Source organism: Zalophus californianus, chromosome 7 (assembly GCF_009762305.2).
Source record: "Zalophus californianus isolate mZalCal1 chromosome 7, mZalCal1.pri.v2, whole genome shotgun sequence".
NCBI classification, from domain to species: domain Eukaryota; kingdom Metazoa; phylum Chordata; class Mammalia; order Carnivora; family Otariidae; genus Zalophus; species Zalophus californianus.
Genome location: NC_045601.1, coordinates 40,014,701 through 40,030,468, shown reverse-complemented (window position 1 = coordinate 40,030,468; position 15,768 = coordinate 40,014,701). Strand labels below are relative to the sequence as shown.

General features: G+C 34.1%; 1 protein-coding gene and 2 long non-coding RNA genes across 8 annotated transcripts in view; 2 read left to right on the top strand and 1 right to left on the bottom strand.

Moving 5' to 3' along the window:
* The window catches only part of LOC113926623, a 38,995-nt gene extending 33,916 nt beyond the window's left edge, over positions 1-5,079 (top strand). For 5 of the 6 annotated variants that reach the window (XR_003521372.1, XR_003521371.1, XR_003521373.1 and 2 more), the window contains one exon: positions 2,469-5,079. This is a non-coding gene — a long non-coding RNA (uncharacterized LOC113926623). The remainder of the gene's footprint in view (positions 1-2,468) is intronic. The other variant, XR_003521374.1, reaches the window with a different exon arrangement.
* Positions 1-15,768, bottom strand: part of TRDN (triadin) — a 360,457-nt gene that overhangs the window by 229,396 nt on the left and 115,293 nt on the right. Inside the window, exon 9 of the mRNA XM_027601775.1 lies at positions 11,364-11,423. Coding sequence (XP_027457576.1) covers positions 11,364-11,423 — 60 coding nt within the window. The remainder of the gene's footprint in view (positions 1-11,363; positions 11,424-15,768) is intronic.
* LOC113926624 lies at positions 5,087-15,641 on the top strand. Its single transcript, XR_003521375.1, has 2 exons — positions 5,087-7,211; positions 14,188-15,641. It is a non-coding gene; the product is annotated as an uncharacterized LOC113926624 (long non-coding RNA).

The following is a 15,768-nucleotide window of genomic DNA, read 5'->3' as shown; positions in this document are numbered from 1 at the left end:
TTAATAGAATGACTTTGAGCATATCAACTGGGATATTGATGAGTATGTAAATAGGCAAAATATATTATTTTCAAGTGTGGTTTAGTTATTACTACTATGTGGTAAGAATAGTACTATTTTGTCTTAACAGAATATTTTAGAAAACCCAAACATAAAATACACTAGAGACTAGAAGGGCTGTCATAGAACTGATCCGAAAATGCTGAGCAACTGTTGAACATCAAAATTTGAAATTGGTAACATTAATGTGAATATTGCAAAATTCATCATTGTTTTCATCTTGCACAAACATCCTGGTACAGAAAAAAAAGCTATGGATGAGGAATATTTGTTCGTCATCCAGGTTCCTCTGAAAGCAGTTATATCAAACTTTGTAGTTCACAATTAGTTATATCAAAATAGTATAGGGCATACTTATTATTTCCATGTTTAAATTAAGACCTGCTTTAGAAAAGTGTGAAGAACTACATATTCGGGGAGCCTGGGTGGCTCAGTTGGTTAAGCCCCTGCCTTTGCCTCAGATCATGATCCCAGGGTCCCGGGATCGAGTCCCACATCAGGCTCCCTGCTCAAGAGGGAAGCCTGCTTCTCCCTCTCCCGCTCCCCCCTACGTGTGTTCCCTCTCTCACTGTCTCTCTCTCTCTGTCAAATAAATAAATAAAATCTTTAAAAAAATGAACTACATATTCATCTGAATGGTTAGAAAGTCACATATTCTCCATTCTTTGTCTACTGGGCCACCCAAGTGAACCTTAGAATAGCAGGAGGGGAATATATTCACATAATTACTGAAATGTTTTTTTAATCTGCACTCTTGCCTATGAACTGACAGATAAGATTATTACAAGACATGACACATTAATAAATAACACCTAATTAGTTTGATAATTCTCTGATTAAGCCTTAATTTTCCTTGCTTTTCATGCAGCAATTCAAATGACTCTGTATTATTTGTTCCTTTTTCAGACTGTTTTAGAACATGCTTTGAATAGTCTCAGTAGGTTACCTGAGGAGGAATTTATTTTTGTCTGACAGCAAGTCCATGCCATTAACAGTGACAAGGCTAGACCAAAACGATACTTGAATTTCAAAGTTCCCTCACAGCAAAGATAATCCTCTAAAATCTAGCCCCGCATTCAAAAGGGTAGGGAGAATGTGAGAAAAACGAAACTGGCCTTCATTTTCTTCTCTTTAAATGGACACAGAAGTGAAGTCCTAACACTTGGTATTAGGAGGACAGCTGTCTTTTTATTTACTAGCTTTCTCCCAAAGCCTCCAGCCCCTTTATCCCAATGAAGCTGCCGGAGAGAGCACAGCAGCATTAAAAGCATCACAGCCACTCAGAAGTACTCGGATCTATTTCTGGGCACATACCAGCTATTTATAGTGATGAGAATGTTTCGTGGATTGATTGTGACAAATATGAAAATCTAATACATTTATCTTGAATGGCTTCCACTGACTTCAGATAATCAGAGGCAACCCTCATGGGGGTATGTCAAGTCCAGGAACTATGCACGTCTGTAATTAAGTGTAGGATTTCTCCCCTTTTCTTTTACCACTTCGTTCTAATTCTTTATGCTGCTTTACAGTTTACAGATGCATGCCGCAAACCAGTCTTTGTTAATTCTGAGCCTCTCTCTCTAGAGATACTACCAATAACTCCTTTAAGAATCTTTGCACGGGCCCTATTTGCAATGCTTAGAAACCTGTCATCTTTTTAAATAACAAGATTATTTCTAGGAATGAATAAAAAGGGCTGCTCTGCGATGATCATCAGTAATTTTTTTCATTGAGATAAATATTAGGCATCATGAATTCAATTCAATAAACATATCATGGAGCTGGCAAAGTATGAGACAGTGGGGATTTAAAAGCAAATGTTTCTTAAAGGTATATATAAGGCAGAAAAGAAAGACTTGCTAGGGAGAGAATGATAATGATATATGATCATTAAATCAGAAAGATACCAGGAGTGGTGAGTAGAAAATCACAATTTTGCTATATTTGGACACAAGCACCACCCCCACCACCACTATACACTTAAATAGTGCTTTTTATGCTTGTCATAGTCAGGTAGTCTTTTCAATGTTTGTGTCAATGCATGAATTAATCGGTAAGTTAACCCTAAAAAGTAATGTCTATTATCCCACGTTAAAGAAGAAGTAAGCACCATGCATATTTGTTCAGTGCTGTATCTATAGAATCTAGCATAGTCCTTAGAACTCATCTAAAATACACTTAAATCAAACTCATTCTATGCATATAATGTAAGATTTTTCATACGATCCTCACCAGAACACTGTAAATTATATATTATTGCCTACATGATGTAGATAGTAGAACTAAGGCCAAAAGACACCAGATGGCTACAATGGGCAAAATTGGTGCTTTATGTTATGTGTTGATGTGGATCTGAAAAAATGTTTTCCTCTCCCTAACAAAATTTTGCTTGTAACAACTCATAGGTCTGTGCTCATTGACTAACGAAGAGCCGACACTCAGAGAGCCATGGCCCCTTAAGTGCACTTTGACCATCTGCTAATGTATTCTGCCACAATCTTATCAGCCTCATTTGACAGAGGAGGAAATGAAGGCCTAAAGAGATTGATTAATTTGACGAAGTCGTATTTCAAGCAAGTGGCAGCGCCTAGAATTGAAGCCATGCAGTCTGGCTCTGGAGTCTCTGTGCCTAACCGCCTGATTTCACTGCCTGAAATGTCCATGCATTGGATGGCTGGATGGCTACCTCTGAAGAATCAAAATAAAATAATGCAAAACAACAAGAATCAGCCAAAGGAAAAGAAAGTATTGCTCCTTTCTAGGTTATGAACAGGTCAGTTCTAGCACTTCTCTTATGCCACTGTGTTTTTAGTAAATAGTCACACATACTTCACTCTTCCCATTTATATTTAAACTTCATTTAAGTTTCTACCACATGTGTGAATTTTGTCAAAATGGTTTATAACCTTGTGAGTTGCAATATTAATTTCTTAAGTTACTTATACACAGTTCTCATCACCACCTATAGGAACAATGACTTAGTAAATTTAAGTCCTTTCTTCCTTTAAAACCATGTTTTAGGTTCATCAGCTTTAGCAATAGGTCATAAACTTTATCCCATTTCCAATCCCTTAAGCAGATGCTGCCTGATCACACAGTCTGAAACGCTGGTTTCATGTCATTGTTCTACCTAAAATTTTTCATACTCTCTTCCACACCAAGTTTCAGCTTTGCCTGATTGACCGAGCATCTGTAATGTCACCACAAACTTAGCACTTCTTGCTGATGTTTTCTCATCTTCATTTATCTTGTTGTCAGGCTGATATCCTCATTGTCATACAAACACATCAATGTCACAGGCACTGCCATGTCACAACCCTGTTTGTTTTCTCTTCCATTCATATCAAATACTATCCATTTTTCAAGTTCTAGATATCTGTTTTCTTCTCTGACATCAGGAATCACAGATGTCTCTCTGAAACTTGTAACATTTAGTGTTGGTATTATGCAATCTAACTCCCAACTTTAACCTTTTTCTATCATTTATTAGTTTTTTCTCTTTCAAATACTCATCCGCTCCACTTGTTGAAGTTAGAGATCATCCTTTAGTGTTCTTACATCCCCTACTGTGCTTGGTCTAGGACTGCCGAACATGCAGAAGGTATTCAGTTATTTGTACGGCGACTTATTTCATTCACTCTTTTGGCAACCTCATTTCCACCATTGACCTCTCCCCGAAACTCCACACTTGGTTATCTAACTACAGATAACTTCGGATGTTGCTGTGAGAATTTAATGAGTAAAGTGTATGAGAGTACGTTGGTATGAGTCTTGGTATTTAGCAGGTGCTTAACAAATGATGTTTGGATGGGAATCTTCACATATTCCCCTTTTACAACTGAATACTATCTGTGGCTTTAAGAATAGAAAATGGGTTCCAAATCTCCTTTCCCAACCCGCCCACTCCCCGTGGTTTTTCAGGCCAGTAACCTCTGAAAAATCTTACTTTCCTCTCCTTTGGTATTTGTGATAATAAATACCATGATTCTACCTCTGTGATATCTCTAAAATCATCTTAATTCCCTTAATCACATCTACCAAGATCAATCTTCACTTCTCCTTGGACACATTCTAACTGGTCTTTCCAATTCTATTCCCTCCAAACCTTCTTGCACAAATGTTTACAATTCTGTTTCTCTTTCTAGGTTCCCTGAGTGTCAACCAAAGTGAACCCCTTGCAGTTCCCCATCTATGCCTAAAAAAGCAGGGAGCTTTGGGCTTTAGAATTAGTTAGGCTGGGTTTGAATCCCCTGTCTGCACTGTGTTTGACTTGGACAAAACCCTTAAATTCTCTCTACCTCAATTCTCTGTTCTGCAAAACAAGTATGATGATATAGTCCTCCCAAGGTTTTATAAAGATTAAATAAGATTATTTTAAGAAACTAGCGGAGAATAAATACTCAACAGCTGGTAGTCAGTCACAAAAGAACATTTCAAGATAGTGTGATTCTGTGCCGGAAGTGTTATCCCTTCAGTCTTTATATCTTTATCTTTAAATTCATATAGACAGAGTCTACCAATGTCTCAAGACCCATTTCAACTTTTTTTCTTCTGTAAGATCTTCTCCGATTTTTCACACTAGAAGCATTATCTTTTTTGCAGTAAATTTCCGTAATAAAAGAGAAAGCAAAAACATATGGGGAGAGGACATGTGCATATACTTTCTTTTTTCATCATCTTAAAAGCCTTAAGAAATACATTTTAATAAAAAACTGAGATTCAAAAAAAATTTTTAAACACAAGGAAAGTATTTAAATCCTGGCTTGCGTGACCTTCACATTTATGTTCTCACCATTGATTCTCAGTGTGCTATCAGGGTCTATTGAAGCTAATCATAGTTTTTGAGTTTTGGTTTGGTTTAGTTTTGAACAATTGTAACTACTTGTGGAGACTGATCTCTCTTGTCTTATTTTTTCTTATAGGTCTTCCAAGGAACAGAGGAAAAAATTACTTATTTTTTAAACAGAATAAAATTATAAATAAAATTTATTTTTATAAATAAAATTATAAAATTATTTTTTAAACTCATGTGTAATTATTATGTGGCACCACTGGACAAATTTAAAAATCCAGGACACATGATGGAATGTTTTTTTCCCCTATCTTGAACATTTCTATTTCATCAACTTAGGAATTATTTCATTATTACTCATCAATTATTCCCAACAATGCTACCAATGACTAACATAATAAGAAAGAATAGAAAAATTATAGAGTTGCCTAGAAGGATGATGCAATTGCAAAATAAACCATCATTACATCATCATCATTCAGTTTTCTTATTGTTGTGACTAAAGTAGTGCATCATCACTTGAGAAGATATAAAAGAAGTCTAGAAACATTCTTATGGTCTACTTTTAGTTTCACTGAACACAGTTTAGAATTTAAAAGTTCTATTTTTCATCTATAACTGCAAAGAGAAGAAAACTGACAGAGGAAGATAGTTCAGTTATTAGATGAATCAGAAGACAAATGCAAAAAGAGAGATAACACTATGCTAAACTTTAATGATTAAGGTGAAATTGAAATTGATCATTCAAATGAAATCTCAGACCGTGAATATTCAAATAACAATGAATTTTCTCAAGAATCAATGAGTGAAAAACTCATTTCAAAGGACAAAAAGGAAATATGGTATTCTCATCCAATCCTCCAACCAGAAGGACTTTATCATGCAATCTTTTGTGGCAAGAACCTAGTCTATCTCATTTTCTTAGAAGGGTATCTTTTCATCTTTTATAAAAATCTATGTGCCAAAATTTGTAGTTTTTAAGTGGACAAATGCTAAAGAAAGGTAAAGGCAGGTATCAGAATGAAATCAATAATGTATAAATAAAAAGTCATTGGATTTATCATTCTAAATAATAAATAATGTTTATTAACCTAAAAAATGTCTCACAGCTATGGGATGGAGATGATATTGGTTTTTCGATGAAATTATGAGCCTCAAAGATTTCAAAAACTCGCCTGCTGCGTTTTGATGATGCAAATTCTAAAAGAACCAAAAGTAATATTATGCTAGAACCTATTAAAGATGTGTTTGAAATCTGGAATTAGTATCTATTAGATGCATATATTGCAGGTTTATACATGGTAATTGATGAGCAGTTAGTTCCTTTCTGAAGATGTTTCCAATTTGGAGTAGATACACCTTCAAAATCAGAAAACTGATGAAATAAACTTTTAGCTTTGCTATGTTTAAGTTCTTATCACAATTTTCAGTCTCCCTTTATTCTTACTTCTATAAACCCTTTTTTAAATGATTTAAAATATTAAAGAACATTAAGAGGTCCAAGTGGTAAGTGGAGATAACTATTGTTCCTAGTATACTGAGATTAGCATGTACATTTTCTAAGCCTCTGTTGCATCATTATCAACTTATCCTTGGTTATAAAGTTATTTATGCCATGTCTTATCTCTTTTCTGGACTACCAGCTTGCTGAGGGGATTCAACAAATATTTATGGAGTTAACATAAAAACTCCCAAAGCTTTTACTTTGTGAAAATAATTAGACGTTTGGAACTAAAGTGAGTATGTTTTCATGGAACAGTATTTTTTAGAGAAAAGTGAAGCAAGGCTGAATCTTACCTAGTCTTTTCCATTATAGCCAATTGAGCCCTGAAATACATTAGATTAAACCATTAAATAACAGTGACTATAATGCAATTACATTTGACCTCTTCTCAGCGGGATCAAACCAAAAACACAGGCACAACTGAAGTTCAAGAAAAGGCTCTTAATAAAATGAGAGTACTAACTTATTCCTTGAGGCTCTTTCTGGCTGTGGACTTAAAACCCATAGAATTAGAATACAAGCTGCCAAAGAATACCTTATTATAGTCAGAGAAGATTTGGGATAGGTGAATACCTTCAATTTTAAGAGAGTAAATGACACAGAAAGTGGAATAAATTACCTTGACGTAAATTCTTGGCTCAAGCAAAAGTCAGACAGCAGCTGGAATTTCAATGTTTGGAATAACTCCTAAGGGATAAACTTTAACTTGTATTGAACTTTAATCATAATGGCTTTATGATTATGATTTTTTTTTTATACAGAGATGAAAAGGTGAAGAAAGTGTTAAAATGACTAAGCAAAAGTATACAAGGCCTGGTTCCTGTACTGGAAGGACTGATTCCCTTAACTGTGGTAAATATAAATGCGTCTGTGAGCTATGTGATTTTTTTTCCTTATTGAAATTTACCCCTTGCTTAACTCAGTTGACTTCGCCCAGCAATACATGCAGTCCATTTGGCCTGGAGGAACTTGATGAAGAGGAAATGTGAAAATGCCTAACAAGATCATGATGGTTTTTTTAGAGTCTACATAAATGAATGAAATTATGGGTATGGTTAGCACTTAAGAAAAATGTGCTTAGCAGCAAAGTATTGAAAAGGAAATTGGAGTTACTAGAAGGTTGATAAAGATAAATAAATCTAAAGTCATTTGTCTTCCCCATCAGTACTATCAATTTCTAAAAGCAAAACCAAAAAAAAAAAAAATAGGAAACACCCTAAATTTGAGTCTCTATGTAGCTACTAATGTCTGCATTGACCAGTTTTCATAATTCTCTCATAAGAAAATGACAACCAGACTACTTTAACCCTAAAAAGTGTGCGTCACCAGCTCCAGGACAGCCACCTTAGAACAGGATCCATCTCCCTCCCTTCTCTGCTCTCTCTCTCTCTTTTCCTCCTCCTCTCCTCCCTAAGACAGGTTAGGGACTATTCAAAACGTGTTCTATAACATTGACCATGTACACAATCAAGAGATCTAAGAGCAGGGTTGTTAGATCATTTAAGAGCAGCAGAGACAGTATTTCTAGAGAAGGGAACACTTCAGTATCCATAGTACCCCTAAAATTATACATTGTATGTGTACATCTACTCCAATTGCCCATGGGGCCAGCCTTAGTAGCATATACTCACTTTCTAGGTTTAAATAGAATTTTCTTAATTTTTCAACTTAATGTAGAGTGAGTCAGAACAGGAACATTTTATTTATTTTATTTTTTTTTTTAAGATTTTCTTTATTTATTTGACAGAGAGAGAATTAGTGAGAGCAGGAACACAAGCAGGAAGAGTGGGAGAGGGAGAAGCAGGCTTCCCGCCGAGCAGGGAGCCCGATGTGGGGCTCGATCCCAGGACCCTGGGATCATGACCTGAGCCGAAGGCAGACGCTTAATGGCTGAGCCACCCAGGTGCCCCAGTACAGGAACACTTTAATTAGATACAACGAAATGATATGATCCTTACAGTCTATGCTGGTTATTAAGATGGTCCCTGTAATCGAGGTGGGGAGTGTTACTGACCATAAGATAGTGCATATTCACTACAGAGTTTCAAAAAGGGCAGTTCAGTTCATTTTTAGGTATATCTTAGCTAAAAAAAAAATGTTAAGACTATCTTTGTTAGAAGTATTTTATTTAATGGGATAAAAAAGCAAAACTTGGGACTTATGTCATGGTGTCAATACATTTCATTAATAAGGTTTTCCAAATCTCAACTGTGATTTGGGCTACTTTTGAGAGTGTAGCAACATTTTATAAGGGAAGTACTTTATCCCAAAGGGAAAAATCAAATTATAGTTTAAAAAACTCATTACCAATAATTAATAATGAACTTTAGCTAAACAATAACAGGTGTTCTACTAATCCCAAACAGAAACAGATGGAAGCACAAATGTTTTATAAATACTGGATACATGCAGAACAATAAACTTGGCAGGAATTGTTTTATTCTCTAATTGTCAGTCAGAGTTAAAGTCTTACCACTTGCATTTTCTCTAAATTAATTGCCCAAGTAAATCTTGTGTCTCAGTCCTTATTTTTCAAAACGCAGACCATATTTAGTGCTTTCTTACTCCATCTTACGTATTGTCTCACCAAGAAAGGTAATATAAATATTCTTTCTTGTACACCTATGAAGTTTCATAGAATTTGTTACATGAAACAATAGGCTTACTATACAGGTTTCCCTTCTCCTCCCACCCCCTGAAATGCTGAAATACTGATTACGTATTCTTTAATTTCTTAGACATTATAGCAATAAGCCAGCAAAATCATGATTATAGGTAGATGAAATAAATTAGGAAGGCAATTAAAAAGGTAATAAATGATATTAAGAAATCTAATCTTATAGCACTTGGGAATGATTTCCAGGAGTTAGAATATTGGATAATGCTACAGGACCGAACTCATGCTACTTAAAAAATGTTCACATAGGACTTTAGAAGAGCTCTCCCTGTACGGTTAATAGCAGAATTATCCTTAACTCGTGCAGAGATGGTTTCACTGTTCCTTCTGATCTTGATCTGTTGTTGAATTTTTGGACAGAAATCATTAGCTTTGTGACTATTAAACTCTTAGCATCCCCCACTGACTTTGACAATGTACGGTTCTCTCTGTCCTGTGAGTTTCTTAGAACTTGTATCTTATGATCAATTAGTAGCTATATGAATAATTTGGGGGGCACAAAGAGCACAATATTTTCCTCAAACAAGGGAATTTAAAAGCTCATGCTCATTAGAATATAGATTCATATTCCATGTAAGTAAACAATTGATCTCTTCAAAGCAAAATATGTGTAGAATATAACTTTCTTTTTTTTTAAAGATTTTATTTATTTATTCATGAGAGACAAAGGGAGAGAGAGAGAGAGAGAGAGAGAAGCAGAGGGAGAAGCAGGCTCCCAAGGAGCAGGGAGCCCGATGCGGGACTCGATCCCAGGAGCCTGGGATCATGACCTGAGCTGAAGGCAGATGCTTAACCATCTGAGCCACCCAGGCGCCCTAGAATATAAATTTCTTAAACCATCACAGTTAAATTGGTCAGCAAATCTGTTAACTAAAATTGACTTAATGATGTATATAGACTGAGAGTCATCAATGTTGTTTCTTTCATGTGGGGTGTTCACCCAGACAGGCTGTGCTATATTGAATGATTTAAAGAATAAAGTTTTAATAGTATTTTGTGCATCTACTTAGATGCTTTGTCAACAAATTTGCAAGGTTGTTACTGTGACCTCAATGTAAAGACACTGATGATCATGTGGAGTTCAATGATTTGCTGAAGGGCCAATGCCTGAAAAGGTTGGGGTCAAGGATTATATCTGGATGTACATCTAAAGGCCTCTCTTTTCACCATACTAAACTACTTTCCTTAATGTTTCCATCTAATTTTACTATGATACTATACACATACGTTAACAATCATTTTTACCAAGTGAGTCATCACCCAAGTGAGTCACCATATTTTTCAGGGTTTTCCCTCTCGTTTCAGTTTCTAACTCAGTAAGAGAGTAAAAAAAGAAGAGTAAAAAGATTAAGAAAATGAAGAAGAGGAGGAGGGGTGGAAATTGAATAAGTTACTAGAATTAACGAAATTTTCTAGAGAGGCAAAATTCTCATGATCTTCAAATTTTCTAGGACCTAGATGTGTTATATACTTGTTTTAAATATGATATGCCCATTTGCCAATAGGTGCATAAATGTAATTATACATTTTGGAGAGATTTCCATAAAAATAGCTTAAAGCCAAAGTATAGTTTGCTTTAAACAATCAGCCTCAATTATTCTAATGTAAATTAGCTCCTTCTTTAACAATACCATCTTCTTAGAATTGTTTCCCCAAACAACATAGTACTATCAGTCTTTAAATCTGCAAAAGACCTAGTACAAGCAATCAAGTTATTCATTATTAATTAAGATATTAGTAAAGAATCCCTTGTTACACTGGGCAATAATAAAAGAGATATGATAGATAAATTGCTTTCAGTAAAAATATTTCTCCATTATGTTGACTATTAACTCCAAGGTTGACTATCTCCATCAATAGTAGATCTCTGGAGTGGCTAACCCTCACTCATGTGAGAGAGAAAAAAAATTTTTTGAAACAAATTAAGTATTTGAATTGTGATGGATTTAATATGAATATTTTTCACTATTAAAAAAAGAATACTTTTATTGTTATAGGGCTTATAAGTTTACCAGAAATAAAATAAGATGATTCGCCTCTTCACTCCAAGATATTATTAAAGATATTAGCATTTTTTGTATATAAAGATATTAGCATTTTTTTAGCTTTCAACCGACTTCATTTGCAATAGGCCATGCAGTAATAGACAGTAAAATTAAAGGCCCTAATGCCAGTTATTACTTCTATTTTTTATTGGTTTTATTCTAGACCTACACATGCAATATGCAATTTTTTTAAATGAAAATACAGTTTAGTACATAAAAAAGCCAACAATCTTAGAAACGAAGACTATTAAAACAGACAAGTACAAAAATTGTTTGGAATACCTGGTTTTAAATCCCCATGGACAAACATGTCAATCATATATCGACAGAATGCATACTGATCTGACAGAGTAGAAAGAAAAAGAGCAATGAAAAAATGTCATCAACACCTTTTTTTTTCCTAAGGAGAAATGGCTTAACAAAACAAACAAAATAGCACAATTCTATTTTACTTACTATAGTATTCTCTGTGAAGAAATAATTTGCACTCATATGAACACACAGGGGAAGAAAAACATAATAAATATAAGGTTTAAATGTAATTTAAAAATGCTCAAAAATATAAGGCTTGATTTATTCCATACAAAAAGAATAACCTTAAAAAACTGAAACAGACTAGTTCAGGGTAATATCATACAGTTGTTTTTTCTTAATCAAAACATTTTTCATCAAATTCATTATAAAAGTCATCATATTAAAGCAATTTTTCTCATTGTTCATATATACACTTCCAATAATCAAACAGAAGTTGTACAAGAGGAAATTATTTCCAAGTTGGAACATTTACCAATTATTCATTCGAAGCCCTTCTGCTAATTGTCTAAATGGAGCTGAGGACTTTTTCTTGAAAAGGCAAGCAGGGAGGCTAACTCCTTTGCAATGTGTTAGGGTTTCTGCATGGAAATGCTGTTCAATTAGAAGAGTATGTGCAGACTTTCAGCATCACATGATATCATTGTTAAGCTAATTAACTGAGTACTCTTCACTTAAGATATCTTATGATCTTGACTAGTCTATGGTCTATGGAAAAAGTTAAAAAAAAAGGATTTGAACATTTTGGGCAAACTTGGTCAAATTATTTCAGAGTTCTTTTTTTTTTTCCTTTCCCCTCTAAGTTAAAGACATCGCAGTGAACTTTAAATTCTCACATAACTTTAGATTCTGCGGAGGTCATTCCAACCCAAATTTCAGTTGGTGAATTATTCCATAAGTTTTTACCAGATCTTTAAAGCTTGCATATTATGAAATTAATCTTGTTCAAGATGATTTACATTTTAATGTTTCTAAATAGGCATTTTATTAATCTAACAAATCCAAAGGCAGCTTTAGGACCTCTTTATTCAATTTACACAACATGACACACCCTTAAATTATATCTATCAAACATGTGAAATAATAAAACTTGTTACTATATAATAAACACACATACAATGATTTTTATAAATGTTATTCTTTTTAAAGTATTAACAGTATTTTTAGAGTAATCCATTTTATTATGAAACTCTGCCAGGCCTTTGAAAAAATAAATGTAGTTATTGAAGTAAATGTTAAAATATAATCCTTTTCATTAGTCCCTAAATATGAGTAAGCCAAAACTTATGAAGTTTCAAGAATTTGCATGTGTGTTGCTTCTTGAATTACAGCACATTTTCCCACAGATGAAGTGGGAAGTTGGAGGGAGGCTAGTCCTCAGTTCAAGTCCAGGAATCTATTTGTTCCTGGATATACTAGGTAACAGCCAGGATTTCTAAAACCAGGACACAGGAACCCTAAGGCACAGGAGAGAATTAAGATTAACATAAAGAGCATTTTCTCTTTTCTGGACCTAACTGTTTTCCTGAGCAAAATTCTAGACTAGGAGATTTGGATCAAAGATGCAGCAAAATGAAAAAGTATATTTCCCCTACATGGCAAATTTGAGGTTGAGCAAGGGAAGACTTCCTGAAATTTTTAAGCTTTCCCCTTTGTTTCAGTACTTTAAGTGACTATATTCTTTTTAGATTTGTCCTTCCTACAATCCAGAAGTAGTTTCAAAGGGCAATTCAAATACCAAAAAGATGGGGAATGTATTATGCTTCCATGGGTCTAAATCCTAGAATATGCATTTTTAACAGACTCTTCAGAAGGTCTAATTAAACTATCTTTCAGAATCATTGATCTAAAATCCCTCAGTTTTTTGTTTCTTTCACCATGATTCCTAGTGACACTATAGCTTTCAGCAGCAGCAACACAGAGCCTGTGTGTGTGAGAGGTTGAGAATGCAGGGACTACTTGGAATTTGAAGGGTTTGGGCAATCCCCCAAAATGAAATAATGCTCTCTGCCCCAAATTGTGATGGCATATTTATGCACATAACATGCGGAATAGTATATTGAATTAACTAAAATCTTCATGTTTCGGAGGTTTTTCTTTAACTGAATTCTGACAGTGTAATGAAACTCTTTAGCCTCTATGTTAGATTATTACCAAGGTAAAATGTATTTATTATACCAATATTTTCTGGCTCCACAAGTTATTCATTTAATTAATGCACCAATAATCCTATTTGCCTTCAATTTAAGAAAGAAAATCCTTTATTAATTCAAAAAATATTTAGTTTTTTAATCTAGAAAATTGTTTGGGTTACAATTCTTAGGATGTTTCTGTTTTATTTGAGTGACGTTATGATGTTGCATTCTCATGGCACCAATAGGAAAATGAGAGTATTTTTACAATATTTTAAATTAAGAATTTTCAAATATTTTAAATTAGATGCCCATTTCCATGTGTCCTGAGTGTTGACCTTAACAATGTGCAAGAATTCTAGGCAAGTATATGTTGGGCAATGCCCAGTGGGTCTGCTTCACCTGTCTAAGGATAAAGCAAAACCAAGCCTTCCTGATTTGGAAGATTCATTTCATAGAAATGCTTCTTTAAATGCAACTCAAACATTAAACTAGAAAAATTTTCCTAAAGAAAATATGAACTGTTTTATTATGCTAACCTTCATAGTTTTGTGATAATCATTCATATCATTTCATATTTGGTCACCACTTCTTAATTTTTTTTTCCCCAAATGAACATCTTCTATGAATAACACATGCTGACCATTTCTCTCCTCTTCAAGGAGCAGGGATGGATGCCATTCAGCTGCTGCCTTGTCCATGTCCCCTGTGGAGTGGCAGCTGAGGGAAAATGCATTCTGGGTGCAGAATATCAACAGAATTATGAGCATGGGGCATGTGTAGTCTGCTGCTCTACAGTAAATTCATATTAGCTCTACTCTCTCTGCCTGCCAAAATTCTGAGATAGTTGTTGAAAAGAAGAAGCTGAAGAAGGAGGAAGAGGAGAAGGAAGAAGAGGAAGAGGTGAAAGAGGCAGAGGAGGAGGCAGTGGAGGGAGAAGAAAAGAAAGAATGAGCATAGCAGTGAGGTTTGGTTTTTTTCCCTTCCGCATAGATTCGCCACAGACCACAGAAAATCAGAGAGCAATGCCTGGTCCTGCCAACCTTTCTTACCCTACTTTAAATAGATTAAGATTGGTCCATAAAAGCTAGATTACGTGGTATATAAGTGTGTATATAAGTTTATGGTAAGCATGTGCATACCTGTGCATCTGATTCCCAATGCTTTTTGTGGAAATAGATTGTTTATAAATATATAATATTAAGAGTAATTACATGTGAACATATTTTCATGTATGCTATATAATTTAAAAATTGCCAAGAAGTGTATGTGCTCCATGTAAAAATCTGTTTCCAGTGAAAGACCTGTAGGCCTTATTTATCTACAAAGAACTATTTAGAAATCTATTTGAAAAGGACTCAAATTCGTTAAGATTAACTTAAGCTAAGCAAATAAATAATCCCTTGCTCAAAGGAGAATTTACGCAACTATTTTAGTAAATCATCAATACAAAAGTCTCAAAATCAGAGCCACCTCACAAATAGGTTATTTAAAAAACACTACATCTTTATCATGTTTAGTCAAAACCATAATGTGATTTCATTTTTGTATAAATAAATATTCTTGAATCTTTGCTTAATTAAAAAAAATAATATACTTATGTGTCTGACCAGGAATTAGAAGTAAAGTTTTGATTATTTACCTAATGATACAGTTATTTAATTGAAGGTAGCTGTCTTAATAGGGAGCCTTACTTTAGCCAATGCATTTACTTAGCTGATAAAAATCACATTTGTGCTTTTGTTTCTAACTTTAAGTGATATTCGAATGTCTTTTTAACAGATAAATAGCTCTTTATGTGGAAATGAAAACTGTAGATTGAAAATGAAAATGGTAATAGAATGCTATCTTTAAGAATTCTGATTACTGATATGAATGAAATACAATATATGTGGCCTAGAAAATAAATATTATTTTAAAATGTTCCAGTGATGTTTTATGTCAATGAACTGTGCCTCCCCCCCACAAAAAAACCCAAGATACTAAAAATGGGCATCAAAAAGTTTATTCATGTTCCTAGTTGCTAGATAAGTATTTTGATACTCCCATATATACATGGCATGAATTTTTATATACTGTATTTATGGACAAAAAATAAAAATATGTTAGTACGTTTCAGCTGGTTTCATGTGATTATTTTCACCTTTAAAGAGCAATCTAAAATGCAGAGTATCTTAACACCTTGATAATCATTTTAAATAGATATATCAGTGAGTCAGAAGATTAATTTTCCTGTTTTCTAT